Below are 19,859 nucleotides of genomic sequence, written 5' to 3'. Positions count from 1 at the left end.
AGAACGTGTGTGCCATAGTGCTTTACACCGACAAAGCTCGACACTTTTGTAAACAAAAGTATTTAAAGGTTAAATAAAAAATATATGTGTGGTGAATGAAAGAAACACACATCAGTTATACCGTCTTGTCCCCAGCGAGTAAAAAAAATGAAATATGTGCTTTTACTTGTTTTGTGTTTAGAAACTCCCTAATATGCCTAGGATTTAAATTATTCTTTTGTATGTTTAACCCCTTCGTGACAAAGGCTGATTTTACTTTTTGTACCCTTCGTGACAATGGCCATTTTGACATTTCTGCGCTGCTCGTGTTTAGCTGTAATTTTCTTCTTTCCCGTTTACTGAACCCACACACATTATATATTGTTTTTTTCAGGACAAGAAGGGCTTTCTTTAGATGACATTGTTTTGATTGTATCATATTATTTACTATTAAAAAAAGTATAAAATATGGTGAAAAATTTAGAAAAAAAATTACTGTTTTTAACTTTTAGTTGAAAAATCTTTTACTCATCTATAAAAGGTAATGAAAAAACCTGCTAAATAGATTCTACTATTTGTCCTGAGTTTAGAAATACCCAATGTTTTTATGTTTTTTTGCTTTTTTCTACACATTATGGGGCAATATGTACAGGTAGCGTTTTGCTATTTCAAAGCCATTTTTTCCAAATCTGGTAATTCTTCCCCCCATGTGCCATTTCGGGTATCTTTGAAGCCGGCCAATGCAATTTACCCCATCAAGTCATATATTTTTGAAAACTAGACAGCCCAGGGTATTCCAAATGCTAGTATTTTAACCCTTTCCAAGCACTAATTCTACCATCAGCCTTTGTCAAACTTTATGGTAGTAATTTTTTTTGCATTTGTTTTTTCACACACATTTTACTTCAGGTATGAATAAACAGGTTCTGGTATATGTCACTATCATAAAACACCCCAATATGTGTTTAGCAACATCTCCTGAGTACAGCGATACCTCACATGAATGATTTTGCCTGGCTGTTTGGGGGCAAAAGGGCCACATTTGGGGCATGCGCATTTTCAATGTTAAACTTTGGCGTTTTGCGATCAACTGCCCATGCCCTATTTGGTACATCTTTGAGCCGGGCCATTTCAGTATGCCCAATAAAGCCATATATTTTTGAAAACTAGACACCCCAGGGTATTTCAAATGCTAGTATTTTAACTCTTTCCATGCACCATATCTACCACCAGTCTTTGTCAAACTTTGTGGTAGTCATTTTTTTGCATTTGTTTTGTCACACACATTTTACTTCAGGTATGAATTAAAAGGTTCTCGTATATGTCACTATCACAAAACACCCCAATGTGTGTTCGGCAACATCTCCTGAGTACAGCGATACCTCACATGAATGATTTTGCCTGGCTGTTTGGGGGCAAAAGGGCCACATTTGGGACATGCACATTTTTCAGTGTTGAACTTTGGCATTTGGGGATCCACTGCCCATGCCCTATTTGGTACATCTTTGAGCCGGGCCATTTCAGTGTGCCCAACAAAACCATATATTTTTGAAAACTAGACACACCAGGGTATTTTAAATGCTGGTATTTTAACTCTTTGCATGCACACATTTTACCACCAGAATTTTTTCAAAGTTTGCAGTAGTATTCTTTTGTGTGTATTTTTCCCCCCACACACATATGTTATGTATGAATTTACAGCTCCTGGTATATGCCGCTGTCGCACAACACCCCAATATGTGTTCAGCAACATCTCCTGAGTACAGTGATACCCCATATGCATGGGTTTGACATTTTTGTGGGGAACTAAAAGGCCACATTTGGCCATCCTTCCCCCCGTGTTAATTGGGACATTGTTGAACCCGGCGAATTCAGTTTACCCCATCAGATCATACATTTTTTAAAAGTAGACACCCCATGGGAATTTAATATGCCAGTATTTTAACTCTTTCCATGCGAGAATTGTTTTAAGCTAATGTGCTAATTTTAGGACTTCCTCACAAAAATATATTTTTTATATATATATTTTATTTTTTTTGCCTTTTTAAAAAAAAAATTTAACATTTTTTTCAACTTGAAGGTTCCCCTGATAGTGACATCAGTGGGAAATTATTTTTACATTTTACTGTTTTTTTTACTATTTTTTTCTAATTATTATTAATTTTATTTTTATTTCCCACCAACCTCTTCTAATGAATGTGACAAAAAAAAATCAAACTGCATTTTCTTACATCCTTTGCATTTGGATTAGGATTCCTTCCATGGAATAGGCAGAGCTGCTGGGAATAAAAATGATCGTGTTTAGCAAGGAATACCCACGTTGTATATCTTTTTAAATTTAAGTCAATATTAACCCCTTAAGGACCAGGCTATTTTTTACTTTTTGTGCCCTTTGGGACCGAGGCTGTTTTAACACTTTTGCGGTGCTCGTGTTTAGATGTAATTTTCTCCTCACTAATTTAGTTTACCCAGAAAAGTTTTTGGGTTTTTTTTAGGACAAGAAGGGCTTTCTTCAGATACCATATTTTTGATCATATTATCTAATTTCCTATAATATAATAAAATATTATAAAAACATGAAAAAAAAACCTCGCTTTTTCTCACTTTTATTTGAAAAATCTTTTACTCATCCAAAAAAAGCTAATGAAAAAACCAGCTAAGTAGATTCTACTATTTGTCCTGAGTTTAGAAATACCCAATGTTTGTATGTTTTTTTTTGCTTTTTTCTGCAAGTTATTGGGCAATAAGCACAATGTCAGGACTCGGGTGATCAGGTCAGGTACACAGCCCGCTTGGAAGGGCACGAAAGGCACACAGCCCGCTTGGAAGGGCACGAAAGGCACACAGCCCGCTTGGAAGGGCACGAAAGGCACACAGCCCACTTGGAAGGACACAAAGCAGGGAGTCCACTTGGAAGGACACAAAGCAGGGAGTCCACTTGATCAGGACACAAAGCAGGGAACCAGGAACAGTACAGGTGCAGCACCACAGCAGGAAGGTCCATAGACTTCAATACAAAGGCCCTGACTGAAGAGCAGGTTCATAAAGGCAGGGTAATCCAGATAACAAGGCCCAGCTGGATGTATGGACTAGGGCTCAACCCAGGTAACAAGGCACACCTGAGTTCTGAGTGCTCCAGAGGGCAGAGGGTGACCACTAGTGGTCGCAGATGTAAACGCCACAGGTATAAAAAAGCCATGGTTCAGGCAGTGAAAAATTGGTTCCTGACACACAAGTAGCGTTTTGCTATTTCAAAACCATTTTTTTCCATTCTGCCCCATGTGCTACCGTATTGGCCCGAATATAGGCCGCACTTTTTTCCCCCACTTTAAGTCTTTAAAGTGGGGGTGCGGCCTATATTCGGGGTCTAGCGCCCGACTGCATGTCCCGGGCGGGCAGCAGGGTTAGGATACAGATCCCCCGCAGCGGTGCAGGGGACCTGCATCCTACTCTCCGATGCGCTCTGACAGCCTCCCCTGTCGGCACTTTCCACGGGGGGAGTGCCGGCACGGGAGATTGTCTAAGCGCATACGCGCATCGTGGCGATGTGCGTAAATGACCTCCGCTGCCGGCACGTCTGCTCGATGTGCTTTAACAATCTCCCTTGCCGGGAATTCCCACGAGGGGAGTCCCGGCAAGGGAGATTGTTAAAGCACATCGTGCAGACATGCCGGCAGCGGAGGTCGTTTACGCACATCGCCACAGCCGGTGAACGTCTGCACGATGCGCTTAGACAATCTCCAGTGCCGGCACCGGAAGTTGTCTACGCGTATTGCGTAGGTGTCCCCTGCCGGCCCCGCAAGACACATGGGAGTCTGCTTTGGTAAGTCGGGGCCCCCCCCGGGGCACATCTTGGGGGCAGAGTGGCAGCGTATCTCGGGGGGGCAGAGTGGCAGTATATATCGGGTGGAGGGCAGAGTGGCTGTATATATCGGGTGGAGGGCATAGTGGCAGCATATCTCGGGGGGGCAGAATGGCAGCATATCTATTTTTCCTTAAAAAAGCACCTAACTTTAAGGGTGCGGCCTATATCCGAGCCAATACAGTATTTTGGGTAGACACTGCTGGTATTTTAACCCTTTCCATGCACTAATTCTACTACCACCCTTTGTCAAACTTTATGGTAGTAATTTATTTTGGGGGGGGTGTATTACTAAAATTGCGCTTCAGGTATGGATTTACAGCTCCTGGTATACACTTTCAAAGAAGACCCCAATATGTGTTCAGCAACATCTCCTGAGTACAGTGATAACCCCTACGCATGGGTTTGCCAGGTTGTTTGGGAGGTAAAATGCCACTTTTAGGAAGTGCACATTTTTTTTACTTGGAACATTTACATCTGGTCCTACTTACCCCATGCCCTAATAGGACCATCTTTGAAGCTGGCTAATTCAATTTACCCCATCAAACCATATATTTTTTGAAAACATATTTTGTGTTCAGCAACATCTCCCGAGTACAGTGATTCCACCCATGCATGGGTTTGTCTGGTGTTTGGGGGTTAAATGCCACATTTGGGAAGTGCATCCCCCCCCCCCCCCATTTTGGTCAGTCTGTGCCTATGCCCTATCTTTGAGCCTGGTCACTCCAATTTACCCCATCAAACCATTCTTTTTTTTTTTAGACAAAAAAATGTCTTGAAATGACGTGCCAGGCACGTCATAGGTCATCACCTGACCATTTTTGCGTCACGTGGCCTTAGGTAGTTGAAATGCTTTTACTTGAACTCTTTCCATATCAAGATTTTTGGGAAGATACGCGATAATTTTAGCACTTGCTCATAATAAACTTTATTTTTTTTATTTTATTCTTTTTTGGCCTTTTTTTTACATTATGCTGGAACTGGATGGTTCCTCTGATGAATAATTATTTTTAAATGTTACCAATTTTTTATTATTTTCTAAATATTTTACTAAACACAATGTGACTTGCATGGTTGAATGCAGTACCTGTATTCAACCTGCAAGTGGAGCCAGAGTTTTCTAGAGGGCCTCGAGACCCTTTGACAAACTTTTCCAACTTTGTTTTTTTTCAAAGGACACGCCGCCATCTTGCGAGTGGCAAAATCACTTCCGGTGGCGGTTGTGACCGCTCTCCTAAACTCTTTTAAAACTGGTGTCCGCTGCCTTTCAATGTATGGCGGATGTTGACGCCCTGGGGAGAGGCCGAGGCATTTCAGCAACACCGTTTAAAGGAAGAAAGTGATCTTAGATCACTTTCTAAGCTTGTTTAATGAAATGACATGTCAGACAGGTCATAGGTCATCACCTGACCATTTTTGCGTGATGTGCCTAACCCGTCAATGGACATTAAGGGGTAAAAAGGCTATTTAAAGAGTTCAAAATTTACAAATACTATGAACTTTCTCCAGAATGTCTGTGTCCTTCTGCATAGGGGGTCTCAGGAACTTTGTTCAATGTTCTAGGTGAGGTCTGGCCAGAGATCTGCAACGTGTCATAACCACCTTGCTAGTTCTCCTAAAATAAAACCATTGCTTCTAGTGTAATGGGCAGCAGCATATAACAAAATTAGTGCAACTTTTTTTGAATTCTTTGTCGTTTTGCTTGGAATATTGATTTGTAAAATCAAATAATTTGTCAATTCTTATAAAAAGAAAAAGTCAAAATGGAGTTAACAAAAGAATAACTAAAGTAGAATGACAAATTATATTTTACAAAATAAACAATAGATACAAAAGTATAAATATATGTGCTTATCAACACATAAGGACAGTTGAAGTACATAAGGTTGAAAAAAGACCTAAGTCCATCAAGTTCAACCCTTCTACCTAACCTTCCTACTCTTGATCCAAAAGAAGGCAAAAAAAACCCCTAATGAAGCTACTTCGAATTCTGCAATTTACGATCATATCACTGCTTTTAAGTATAAGTTGCTTGACTACTATATTCAATTTATGCTGTCATTTTATAGAATAAGAAGATCTTATAGACATACTTAACATTGTTGCCTGTACTACTTTTTTGATCAGCTTTGCTAAATTCTAGGTAATAGGAACCATAAGAACCCTAGCCGGTTGCACTAGCACAGTTTACCTCTCCGACCGTTTATACAGTAGATTTGTAGGCCTGTTATAAAAATGCTTGCAGTAAAATGTTGGGTAAAAGTAAATACAAGCATACAAATTGGCACTCATGATATTTTGCACACATCCATTTTGTCTCGGATACTCATATGTTTTAAATTTTGCTGCATTTGTAAAATGTTACAGTGCATTATGCATATTTATATAGATTGTAAGCTTGTTTGAGCAGGGCCTTCCTCACCTGCTGTCTCTGTTAGTCATTTTGTTATATTACATGCTACTTGTTATGTCCCGTCTACCCATTGTACAGCGCTACGGAACTTGATGGCGCTATATAAAACAATAAATAATAATATCTCCCAATGTTGCAAATGACAAATAGAGAACTTTTGGTTAGGGGTATGGCTGGGCAACAGGACTTTGTTGGCCTATTGATAATTATGTAACTGTGTAAGACATTTAGAAGAAGAATGCATTATATTCACATAATATGATCCACAAAAACACTTTTTGATGTTTTTATACACACTATTGAGACCTTTGGGGTTGTAGAACATCGTAGTTCGCTCACACCAAGCAAACATTCCGAGCCTGTGAGAGAGCGATTTCAGGGGATGAACTTTCCCTTAATTACTTAAGGATTTAACCTTTAATTAAACAGTTAAAAATAAAATGCTAAATTGTCAGTGCAAACAAAAGTCCTAATAATAGCACCACTCACTAGTAAAAGATTAGAAGCAATGGGAAGGTGAATACTCAAAATTAAAGCTTAGGGTAGGAGATAATATAACAATGCAGTGGGGGTTGCATTAAACCCCATATGAGCCCTTCCTAGCCTACCTAAAAAGCGATAGCCGTAACTGTGGTTATACTGATGTAGAGCATTACAAACAGTGCAGCCAGTTATCGCAAACAACAGTGAGGCATAATTTCTTAAACAAAGTGAGGTAGCAAAACGCCAGCTTTGTCGGGTGAAATGAGATTCATGGATACAGGAAGTTTAAAAAGCCCACCCTCTGCACCAATTGGTTGTGTATTAAGTATGCGTATTAAGTATGTACTTTTTCTTCTTTTCTATCGGTTTGTGCAGGACAAACCTCTATCATCTAAAATCCATTTGGCACCCCATAAAACTGTGAACTTACTTTACTTACTAATAGGTGCACAATTGATAATGATAATTATAATATAGTACCTTATTGTTGAAAACGTAATTTCATAGGTAAGGCGTAAAGACAATATACTCTGTGTGTATATATATATATATTTCTACAAGGTGCTGGAAACAGTCCTCAGAGATTTTGGGCCATATGGGCATGATGGCATCACGCAGTTGCTGCATATTTGCACATCCATGATGCAAATCTCCTCTTCCACCACATCTGAAAGGTGCTCTATTGGATTGAGATCTGGTGACTGTGGAGGCCATTGGAGTACAGTGAACTCATTGTCATGTTCAAGAAACCAGTTTGAGATGATGTGAGCTTTGTGACCCTGAGCTTTGTGCATTATCCTACTGGAAGTAGCCATCAGAAGATGGGTACACTGTGGTCATAAAGGGATGGACATGGTCAGCAGGTAGGTGGTCGCATTTAAACAATGCTCATTTGGTACTAAGGGGCCCAAACCATGCCAAGAAAATGTCCCCCACACCATTACACCACCAACCTGAACTGTTGCTAGAAGGCAGGATGGATACATGCTTTCATGTTGTTTATGCCAAAGTCTGACCCTGCAATCTGAATGTTGCAGCTGGACTCATCAGACCAGACAATGTTCTTCCAGTCTTCCATTGTCCGATTTTGGTGAGCCTGTGTGAATTGTAGCCTCAGTTTCCTGTTCTTAGCTGACAGTGTGGTCTGCTGCTGCTGTAGCCCATTTGCTTCAAAGTTCAAAGTGTGCGTTCACAGATGGTATTCTGCATACCTTGGTTGTAATGGGTGGTCATCTTGAATCAGTCTGCCCATTCTCCTCTGACCTTTGACATCAACAAGGCATTTCCACACAACTGCCGCTCACTGGATATTTTCTCTTTTTCAGACCATTCTCTGTAAACCCTAGAGCGTGAAAATCCCAGTAGATCAGCAGTTTCTGAAATACTCAAACCAGCCCGTCTGGTGTCAACAACCATGCCACGTTCAAAGTCACTTAATTCCCATTTCTTCCCCATTCTGCTGCTCGGTTTGAACTTCAGCAAGTTGTCTTGGCCACATCTACATGCCTAAATGCTTTGAGTTGCTGTCATGTCATTGGCTGATTAGCTATTTGTGTTAACAAGCAATTGAACAGGTGTACCTCTAAGACTAAGATCCAGATCCACTGCAGCACAGCAGGGGACCTGGATCCTCGTCTCCGGTAACCTCCGCTGCTGCCGGCACTTCCTCTGGGGGCTTCTATGACGGAGGGCTGGCGTGATGTGACCTTCCGGTTCTCCATCATAGAAGCCTTGGCGGAAGTGCCGGCAGCAGCGGAGGTTATTTGCACGATATGCAGCGAAAACCTCCGCTGCTGCCGGCACTTCCTCCGGGGCTTCTATGACTGAGCACCGGAAGGTCACGTCACGCCGGTTCTCCGCCATAGAAGCCCCAGCGGAACTAACAGGCAGCAGAGGTTGTCTACGCACATTGCGCATACGTCCACTGGCTGCCCCCACCAGAAACCAGCTTTTGTCTAGCTTTCTCTGCAGAATTCTGTTTGCTTCTTTGGAGGGGGTACTGTCATGTCTTTACCTCTGGCTGTCAGTATCTGTTAACTTGCCTATTTCCTATAGTGGTCAAAAGCATGAAGACTCCAGTAAACTGTCATGAGTTTTACATTGGGCTGGTGCTTGTTCTTGCTTCAAGCATCTTTATTGGAAGCAGTTTTGTTCCCCTTGTGATCCTCTCCAGCACTTAAAATCTAGTTCATCAAGGGGACTATTTGGCTTCTGTAGATCTTCAAGATGCCTATTTCCATGTTGCTCCTGACCATCATTTTTTTTTTTTACGTCTGGCTTTACCAAGTTCTCAGAAGCTTGTCCACCTTCGGTTTTGTTCCCTTCCATTTGGACTATCATTAGTGCCTCAAATATTTACAGCGGTGTTGGCTGTGGTTGTAGCACACCTGAGGCAACTGTTGGAAGTTGCCACAAAGTTGGAAGCATACAATTACCTAAAACGTCTTTGTATGCTGTAGCAATATAATTACCCTTCACTGGAAGTAAGGGGCCTAGCACAAATCCTGAAAAACAGACCCAGACCATTATCACTACTCTACAAACTTTACAGTAGGCACTACACATTCCGTTAGGTAGCGTTCTCCTGGCATCCACCAAACCCAGATAAATCCATCAGACTTCCAGATAGTGAAGCCTGATACATCACTCCAGTAAGCATGTTTCCACTGCTCCAAAGTCCAGTGGTAGTGTGCTTTATATCACTCCTGCAATTTGCGCATACTGATTTTAGGCTTATGTGCAACTTCTCAGACATGGAAAATCATCTCATGAAGCTCCCAACGCACAGTGGTCGTGTCGATGCAAATCCACAGGCCTTTTCCCTCCCTCTATTCTCTATCCCCAGATCTTCACGCTTTGATCCTTATTTTCTTCCCTCCCATCTCTTGCTCTCTTCCTCCAATTTTCACCATCCCCATTACATATCCCCATTATATGGTGGAGCACCGATCTGTTCACTAACGGGCTCCCTGTTGCTTGTGAGAAGGTACTCTTTTCTGTAGATGAAGTTTACAGAGAACCGGTTGGCTTGCTGTCTCGGCTCTGATTCGTTGTCTCAACAGGTAACCAGTTTTTATCCCTACAAAACATTACACAGAGCTCTGTCTTCCTCGCACCCGTTGTAACTCCGGTTTACTATGTGGTATTTACCTCCTGTGTTCTTGCATGTTCTGCCATCCTTGTTCAAATAGTTCCATCATTTGGCTGGGCCTAGCATTTTAAGCATAGTCAGCAGCTTTGTTACAATCATTTTAGGAGTTTTTTTGCCCCATGCATTCCAGGACCTTTCCCTTCCTATTGCATTACTTGCTGTAATTAATTCACTCTGCCAGACCAGTGAATGACATCCATTAGAATAAAATGTAGAATTAATAGAAAAAGATTGATATTTTTCAACTTTAAGAAAACATCAAGCTTGAAGCAAATCCACCTACAGTGGAGGACACTAAAACAATGTGCTTGTGTGACTGGAGTTTGAATAACACAAGTACAAGAATATCTGTGTCATGTTTAGTGTATTACTGACAATTATTGTAATATTCTTCCCAGTTACTAATGTGTCATCAGCATTTTCTGCAACCCCTTTATGCATTACGTTAAGCCTACAAGCCTGTGGAAAATAAAATTATATATACACACACACATACTGTGTGATACTTTTGGTTCAGACATTTTACTTTGAAAAGGCCATCACAATCTCAATGTCCTTCTAGACAATGCCTCCACGTGAACTGAATAAGTCCCCTCCTCAATCAGAAAGGCTCTCTGTAAAAACCCCTCTAGATTTCTGTGTCTGTTCCAGTCGGTTGAGGATGAACTGATTGGCGTCTATAAATCTTTCCACACAGTTCACAAAGCAACTTTCACTCCGGGTATCCAGCTTGGGTCCTGGTTTCTCCATACATTTTTCCTATAGGGTAAGAGTAAATTAGTCAGGTGCATTGCACATGAAATAATCAATGAATAGAGCTGGCTGATGAGTTTAATTCCTCTCTACTTATTTTATGCATATGCATTGGTGAATAAGGTAAACCATTATGACACCATAGATTGGGTGTTCTGCTGCATCTTCTACGTAAGGTATTTTTTTGCAAGTTAAATGAATACATAAAAATGTCTGTACATGTGCATTAATTGTTAAGGGGCTCTAAAAGTGTCTTCTGTAATCAAAATGCATTTTTTTTTATTTTATTTTTAGGCATACATGACAATTTACTTAAAGTTGTATTTATTATGTAAAGAGGGAGACAGGCAGACATTAGGAGTTATTTAAATTAAATGTACAGGAAGGCCAAAATACAAACAAATGTGTATTCTTGTAAAGGCTTAAACCCCCTACTCCATTATTTCTTCATTTAAGCCACACCAAAAACAAAAAATAAAGAAAACCAAATAGTTTACTTAAAAGTCCCAACCCCGCACACCATGATAAATGTATCCAATATATGCAGTGATACATACGTGCACACAAAATCCATATAGATGATAGTACACAACACATTGCAAAGTAAGCACACATATGGGGTTATTACTACAGGGATTATTGTAGAGTGATCTTTGTACAGAGACACCAGAGTGTAGCAGTTGGCATCCTGAGCCAGAGTTTCCAGCTAGGTACAGACACTTTTTCCAAATCTCCCTTTTCACGGTTCAGCTTTACGTATTTTTTTCAAGAATAAATTGGGCTTTATTTTCATTTGTATCGTCCAACAAACTGTGCATCACACAATATAATGGTACAAATGTGAAAAAAACAGACACTAAATATGAATAATTCCAACCCGTCTTATTAAGTGTATCATACACATGTACATGCAACCCATGTAGATGACAGTACACACACAACCATCAGGACCCGGTATTTACAGGAAATATTGCATCTACTTGTAATCATGCAAGTCTTCCAACACATTGGTCGCTCACAGATAGTCCCCTGTACTGGGAGCCATCACGTTTCCTAAATATTGTTCTCTTTGTAGTTTTCATTTCATGCAGCGGCTAAAGGTTTCTAAAGTCTACTATTCCATGACAGACTGGAATGCCATAAAGGGAAGGGTTTACAAATGTGCTTTTGCAAAATGTGTGTCAGTGCTTACTCTATACCAGGGGCGTCCAACATGCGCGATATCGGCAGCCAAGGCAACAGATCTTACGCAGGCCGTACCTCGAGCCCTGTTACAACAAGAGCCCTGCTACTTACCAGTGAGAGGGTGTTTTGTACTGCAAAGAGGAAGCGGAACCCAGCAGAGTTCACTTGACATCACATGACTCTGCTCCGGTCCTGCTTCCTCTGTGCAGTACCAGAGAACGCAGAGGGAGGCCGCGCCCCCTGCTGAAGTCTGTGAGCATCGAGGAGCTGCAGTGCAGGTAAGGGGGTGGGGAGGGTGTTTGAATGAGTATGCGTGATTGAGGGACTGAATCTGTGAATGAATGAGTATATGAATGAATGAGTGTGTGTGTGATAGCATGGATGTGTAAGTGCTGGAACCTAGGCATGATGGGACTGTGATTGCTGTTAGCAATCACACTCCTATCATGCCAAGTCAGCCAGTACATGCTAACAGCAATCACAGCAAGCACAGTCCCATCATGCCTAGGTACCAGCAATTACTCGTTGCCTGGGTATGATAGGAGTGTGATTGCTGTTAACAATCACACTCCTGTCATGCCAAGTCATTTGCTATTTTTTTTGTCCAATTGTGGTGTGTTACCTACTTTTATTAAAAGTGAGTTTTTATTATTTTTAAAGGTGGGGGGTCATTTTCGGTTTTGGCTAAGTGAATGTTTTGGTCCAGAATTTTCATTTTGGTGTATCCCTAGAATAAATAGAACTATTTCATTTTTAATTATCCTGAATTTGTAGTCACAAAACCTTCTAGGCCCAGAAATAAGTGAGAGGAAAAGTAAAGGTTTTGTGTCGTTTACTTTATTTTAATCTGCCATATTTTCTCACAGTGAAAAATGAGTGCGGCCCGCGCACGTATACAAATCTGATGAAGTGGCCCACTGCAGAAAAAACTTGGACACACCTGCTCTATACCATATGTTCTATAATTTTACAATACTACACAATGCTATCAATTTGTATATTTTAATGAAATAAATGAACACTGCATTATGTAGTACATTTTTTTGGACTTTATTTTTGGGACTGGAAAGAGCTTCACAGTCTCTCTATATCAGGGGCATCCAACCTGCGGCCCTCCAGCTGCTGCAGGACTACATCTCCCATCCTCAGCCAGCCCCTTAGCTGAAAGAGCATTATGGGAGATGTAGTCCTGCAGCAGCGAGGCCGCAGGTTGGACGCCTCTGCTCTATATGATAAAAAAAGGGGGGGCTGCACGCCATTGTAGTTTTTTGTTAACAAAAAACCCACAAAACTGTATTTTAATAGTTGGTCTTAACTTCTTAATATTTCAGTGGCAAAAGGTGGAGTATTGATAGTGATGTGACTGGAAGCTGTAGAATCAGAAATGAATTCGGTAACCATATGTACAATTAAACACTAGTTTAATAAACAGGTATTCATATTACAATAACTAATGTGGTTATTTCCAACAAACTTCAAAACATGCACACTGGATTGGGTGCTGATCCTATGGGCTTTTTGTGTGGTCCATTTTGTGACTGCGCTGAAGAACACTATCATGAATTAGAGCCCTGCTTTTTGAATCCCGCTCCCGTTGTTTTGAATCCCGCTCCCGCAATGTGGGTGTTCCGCCCCCGCCACATTTGTGGCCAATCCCGCCCGCTCCCGCCACATTTGTGGCCAATCACGCCTACCTCCTTACCTGATTTCCCGCGCAGTCCCGCAAGGCTGCCCTCCAGTTGTTCCCTCACAGCGTCTCTTCTCTTGCTCCGCCCAGGAACGAGGCGGAGTCACAGGAAGTGACATCACATCACGTGACTCTGCCTTGTTCATGGGCGGAGCAAGATAGGAGACACTGTAATGGAGCAGCGAGAAGGCATCCTTGCGGGATCCGCAGGTACAGTGCCTGACCGCCCGCTCCTGCCCGCAGCCCCAGAAAGACCGCCCGCAAGTTTTTTGGCAGGTCCCGCCTCCCAATGCAGTCCTCTATCATGAATCATTATCTTGGTTAAGTGCCAAATAGGTTTTTGCCTAAATTGTATAATTACCATGATAGAGGTATGCCTGCCACCTAGGTTGAACATTGCCAATTATTTGCATGCATTTGCCAGGGGGCACCACACACATTTAAAGATGCTAGAGCATCCCCTTAATGGATTTCTTTCAAATTATCACAACCGAAAGAAACCCCCAATACACTATGATAGCTGACACTGTGGAGACTCAATACACTGAGCTGGACCTTGACCAATTGTCGGACTGGGTCTCTAAGACCCTTCAGTCATGACTCTCAGTTGCCACAGTGGCATGCCTTTTTTGTCTGTAGAGATACAGTAATCCGGCATATGATTAACCAATTATAAAGCCTCAGCACGAACAACTATAACGTATAAGTGTATATAATATATCGACATATACCCAGCAGAGCTCGGTCAGTTGATGTACAAGGCCCTGGAATCGTTGTTTTTGAGTCTCCGCTTCAATAAATCTCTGTAGCTCAGGATCTCCCACAGCCTCCATCATTCATGCACCGCACCGGCACCGTGACCTTCACTCTGTCCCGGAACCAGAAGCTGATCACATACAACAATCGCTGCGTTTCTATTGGTCACAGTATCGCCATCTTGCTGCTCCGTGTTATTATGAAACGTATAATACATAAGGCTACGCGAACCTATATTTTAGACGCTGTATTGCGATGTCTGTGGAACTTGCAATAATTAACGTACCCTGTAATTCCCGCTTCGTAATAGTAAAGGTGATATTAGCATAATGTAATGTTAAATTAGCAGTGGACGGTGTTCTACTTTGTACGAAAGTGTATCAATAAAGGAAATATTTTTGTTATGGGAACTAATTTCAGTTGTGGCCTGATTTCCATAGATAATGCCTCAATATTTATCGTGATCAAATCCCACTTTTGTTAAGGGTTCGTCAGATTATTATATCCAACCAAGAACGTTAAAAACGGTATATATATATATATATATATACACACACACACATATATATATATACACACACACACACACACACCGGTTTTAAAAATATATATACATATATATATATATATATATATATATATATATATATCCAGCCACCGTTAAATATGTATCATGACGATGTTGATGGGATTTGTTAGTATTATCCAGTAGATGGAGATAAAGCTGTAGAAATGTGTCCGTGATTTGTAAGTGGGCTACAGCGTGAGTCTGCCATGATACCAATACCACAGGGCTGCAAAAGGGTTATTAAAAACGGGTAATCAGAATCTTCTTCATTGCACTCGCACAATTTTTTGCCTATCTATTTCTCGTGACTAGCTTGCCCCTTTTATTGGGGTTAAAGTTGCCTCATTAGAAAATGGGGTGAACTAATGATTAGTTACTTGGGCGTCTGACTTACAGGGCAGATGGCTGGGGTAAAAACTTAATATATTGTATATTTTGGTTTATTTTCAAGCTACAAACGTTTGTACTTTTGAGTTTATATTAAATAAAAGACCATGGCATGTTTTATCCAGTTTTGTGTATTGTATTTTATTCTATGGAATGTTTGGTTATTTAGTTTTTATTGTTCTTTTAATTTTAGTTTTTATTTAAGTTAATATATCCATTACACAAAGTACTGCACTTCAGCGTAAATTTATTGACGTGCCCCTGAACCATGATTATGGACTCCTACCATAATTGCTCAGCTTCTCAGGTATTTGTATAAATAAACTAAGTTACCAGACAGTTTTTATGAATCACCTTTACTAAGAATAAAAACATAAATTTAAGAAACACACTGAAATTTGAATAGCAACCTTTTCATACTGTGTGTTGATTACGTCTGTGACGGGACCGACCTGTACCCCGACTAAGTACTCCGGGCAGTCGTTGCTTCCTCCTGCCGGGACACCAACAATTAACCCCTTTCAGAGCCAGACAGAGCCTGCGTTGTAGATAGAAGGGGGGACGTCGCTGCACTGGAGCTGCGTTGGCACTGTGGCTATCCGAAGCTTAGCTACACAGCGTGGCTATTGTCCTGAAAAGGACAATAAAGAACAATCATAGCAGCCCACCCCAAGCATCAGGCAACACTCATGTTGAGGTGAAAACAGGACTTCTTTATTAAAACCAAATACAGAGCTATATATACACAAGTAAGAAAAGGGCAAATATCACATGATCTAATTACCATGTCAGGAAGGAAGTAATTAGATCAAATCCTACAACACAATATCCGGGGGCACGATAGAATGACATGAGACATAAATTATTACATTAGTTGGGGACGTAGACATGGAATGATGGTAGACATATAATTGGCTTGAGACAGACAATAGCGATAACAGGAGCTCACAGGATTAACAGCTACCTGTTGTGTAATTGATAATTAGGCATGCTGCAGTGACACCTAATCATACCTACAGGGGGTCTTAAAACAAGGGCTAATTCACACAATAACAGGGGAAACACTTCACACCTATACAATCAACAATGCAAAGACAATCAGCCTTCTTCCTACAACAGGATGTCCAGTTGCCTTACAGTTTTGAGACTCTGAGTAATAAAACATGGGGGAAATCAGTAGAAACTGACCCCCGTGTCCACACACAGAAGTCTCTACAAGGCCTGGGCTCATAGTCAGTGGGGAGGAGGCTGGCTCTCAGGCCTCTCCAGGGGCCCCAGTGATGGAGGGTTCTGTCACAACGTCGATAAGACAATTTTTACTAGAGTACAACAGAATACTATGTACTATGCAATTAGGGAGTATTCTGTTGTACTCTAGTAAATATCGTCTTACTAATGTAACCAATATGCAGTTATAGCCACCAAGGAAGTAGTTATGTTAAAAGCAAGAATTCATACAGAAAATATTTTCTTAATTATCTTTATTTTAATTCATTAGAGAGACAGTTTTCATCTTTATTTAAAAACACGTCTAAAATTTCAGATTTTTGTTCATGTACCACAACTTAACTTGAAAAACCCTTAAATCTAGCACTGTCCACCATTAATTACAACATAAATATACAAATGCAATTTATTTTACTTGTTTTTCACAAATCCTCCATAACTTCTATTATGGCAGAATGTAGAACTCGGAAGGCGGGTCTGTCATCAGCTTTCTGTGAAGGTATGAAAACGAAGGGAAATTAAAAACCGCCATTATTAAACTATACCATTGTGTACCTGGTTGTATTTATTGCAGATAGAAATGTATTTATGGATTTCCTATTTAACTATTTTTGGCTGTTGCAAGTGTGGTCAAGACTTGATTTCATATCACGCAGACAAAAAGCCTAAAGTGCAATGTTTTTAGAGGCATTGCAGGAAGAAAAAATGTGAGGCTCGGGATAGTATATTTCATTTCATTTACAGGGTATGCTGAGACAGCACAGAACACAAACATCGACAGCTTTACAGTGTATGTATAGGCATAATGAAGTCATGTGAGATTAAACATATACTTCCATCACCTTTACCCACCATAACTTATGTAATGGTATTAAACATATACACAAGACTTCCATTACAGATTGAAGCCATGCCTTTACATTTAAATATCGAGGCTCCTGCTTTAAACACTGATTGGCCAGTGACTGTTCAGCAACTTATCTTGTGAAAAAAAAGAAATTAATAATCTAATCGCTACCTGTAGGAAAGGACTGTTGTGCTTTCTATAGCTGCCTGGTACTGTCATAAAAAGTGTAAAAAGATAAAGATCACTGCATGATCTGTTGCTACATTTCTTCACCCATGAACTAATTTGTTTAAATGTGCGACAGGAATTTAACTGCAGACTGAGTGTGTCAATAACCGTAGCATGTTGCATTGTGGGACTAAAGGATCCTGCAGTGTGAGGGATACTATTAATGTATGTAAGTGCGTATGTATATCACCTCTGCCCAGCAGCTGGACATGACACTGTATACTCTTTCAGTTGCTAGTTGAGGTCTGTACAGACGAACGCCTTTCATTATCTGATCCACAATCTCGCTGTTACTGTATCTTTCGTATGGCATTTTTCCAAATGTGAACACTTCCCACATCAGGATACCTAGTTGACACTATAAGTTAGTTTCATAGAAGATACATTGAACACACTGCTCCTTAGACCTGTACACCACTTCAGCCCTGGAGTTAAAGATCCATATCAACATGCTTAATTTTAATATTTATGTATACTGCAAAGTGAACAAAATGTAGTGGACAGCAGGTAATTCCACTGGTTGCTATAACAATTGCACATTCACCTTACCCCAGAATTGTTCCCATTGAACTTGATGGTATGGACAAAGTGTAAAATTAAAAAAACAGAATTTTCACATAAACAGCACTCACTTTGGAGAAAATACCAAAATGATTTTTAAGTATTTGGGTGGATAAGGCCTGATTCTAGGGCAGCACCCCCTTGTATTCCATGATTAAACTCAACATCACTTCAAATGGGCAAAGAAGTGTGTTTTGTGGGTGTGGTTAGAGTTGGAGGTTGGGGGCAAGGCTTTACCAAGGTTTTTTATCTGAAACCTATATTTGTTTGCTTAAAACTTATCAATGTTCCTTCAGATACAGTACCTTAAGGCCCATGTCTAAATATGCTAGCATAATCACGTTAGACATTTTTTTTTAGCATATGCATTATTTTAACATGTTGCGAACAAGCAAATGTAACAAGCTGCCTAGCAGTGTCTATAATAGCACAAGATGCGCTTTACTTTAGTACACTTCACGTATTACACCACAGCATTATAAATGTACAGGTAAGTAACACTCAAATTTTATATGCCCTGGAAAAATATACGATAATACAATTTTTTTAATCATGTAAACGTTAAATTGTTGAAATTGGTTTTTAAGCATCAGTAGGTTATTGGATGTGAATGGGATGTTGGATCGAGTAAAACCTAAAAGAATTAGATACTCAGGTAAAAGAAAATACTTAGAAAGTGATAAAATACTGATAGAATGAGATAATGTCGATACCAAACATAGGGGAATACACAGAGAATACAGAGAATCAATACATTTACTAAAACATGATATCAGGACGGGGTGACAGTCATAAATAAATTGTGCCTGATCTAATGCAAAATAAGCAAAAGAACGAAGAAAGGACAGTGAGAACAAAAAAAGCTAAAATAAAATTCAAAGCATACTTTCCTGGGTAGATGTTACTTACCAAATGCCCACACATCAGATTTACTGCTGAATTTGCTGTAAAGCAGAACTTCAGGTGGTGACCAACGAACAGGAAATTTAGAACCCAAAGAGCTGGTGTACTCATCATCTAAGACATATCTTCAAATAAATAAATAAAAGCCACATTTCAGGTTGGCCTTGGTACATTTGATTAGTGAATTTTATAGCCCTTCAGAGGAATTGTAGCAGCATAAAATGACCAATGTTGCTAGGTACTATGAGGGTTAATGAAGCTCCAGTTATAATTTCCAGTTGCTAGTTGAGGATAGTAGTTTATGTTTTATATGAAATAATCCATATCTAACTTTTGTTATACACACTATAATCTATGCCCCCATTAACTAATTGATAATGGGTGATGGATTAAATATCAGATAGCTCAGTAAAGATAATAACAGCATGCAGGTAAAACAATGTATATATATGTATATATATATATATAATATATATATATATATATATATTTGTATGCAGTGTACGTATATATATATAACCTTTGTAACAGGAACCAGGGTAACACAAAACTGCTATCCTGCTTCTATCTGTGTCCTATGTGGTGGTATGGATAATCTATGAAGAAGCACTAGATCCCACCACTTGTCACCAGTGTAACGGGAACCAGGGTCATCACTCTTTCCCTGGTCATTGTTGCTGTCTTCCTCTTGCTAGTATGTGGCTAGAAGATGGGTAGCTGGTCTGGTCCTCAGAGTAAGTATGCTCCTCTGGGAAAAATCTCCATACCACCAAACACATAGCAAAGTACACCAGTCCAGAAGCAGGGAAAACACAAACTTTATTCATGTAACATAGGGATGAAGAGCAGTCAAAAGCAATAAAAGAATA

At 40.2% G+C, this 19,859-nt stretch overlaps 1 protein-coding gene and 1 pseudogene across 1 annotated transcript; both read right to left on the bottom strand.

Moving 5' to 3' along the window:
* Window positions 1-10,485: 10,485 nt before the first annotated feature.
* LOC149282326 (mitochondrial import inner membrane translocase subunit Tim8 A-like) lies at window positions 10,486-14,346 on the bottom strand. Its single transcript, XM_089498378.1, has 2 exons — window positions 14,245-14,346; window positions 10,486-10,647 (listed from the first exon to the last, which is right to left on the bottom strand). The coding sequence occupies exons 1-2, from the start codon at window positions 14,344-14,346 to the stop codon at window positions 10,486-10,488; spliced, it is 264 nt and encodes an 87-aa protein (XP_089354504.1).
* A 2,527-nt stretch (window positions 14,347-16,873) lies between these two features.
* LOC149282325 (tyrosine-protein kinase BTK-like) overlaps window positions 16,874-19,859 on the bottom strand; it is an 88,739-nt pseudogene continuing 85,753 nt past the window's right edge.

The sequence above is a fragment of the Sceloporus occidentalis genome, unplaced genomic scaffold (assembly GCF_023333645.1).
Source record: "Sceloporus occidentalis isolate IW3139 unplaced genomic scaffold, rSceOcc1.0.p SCAF_119, whole genome shotgun sequence".
Taxonomy (NCBI): Eukaryota; Metazoa; Chordata; class Lepidosauria; order Squamata; family Phrynosomatidae; genus Sceloporus; species Sceloporus occidentalis.
Note: the sequence above shows the minus strand (reverse complement) of the source record. Positions and strands in the feature narration are given on the sequence as shown.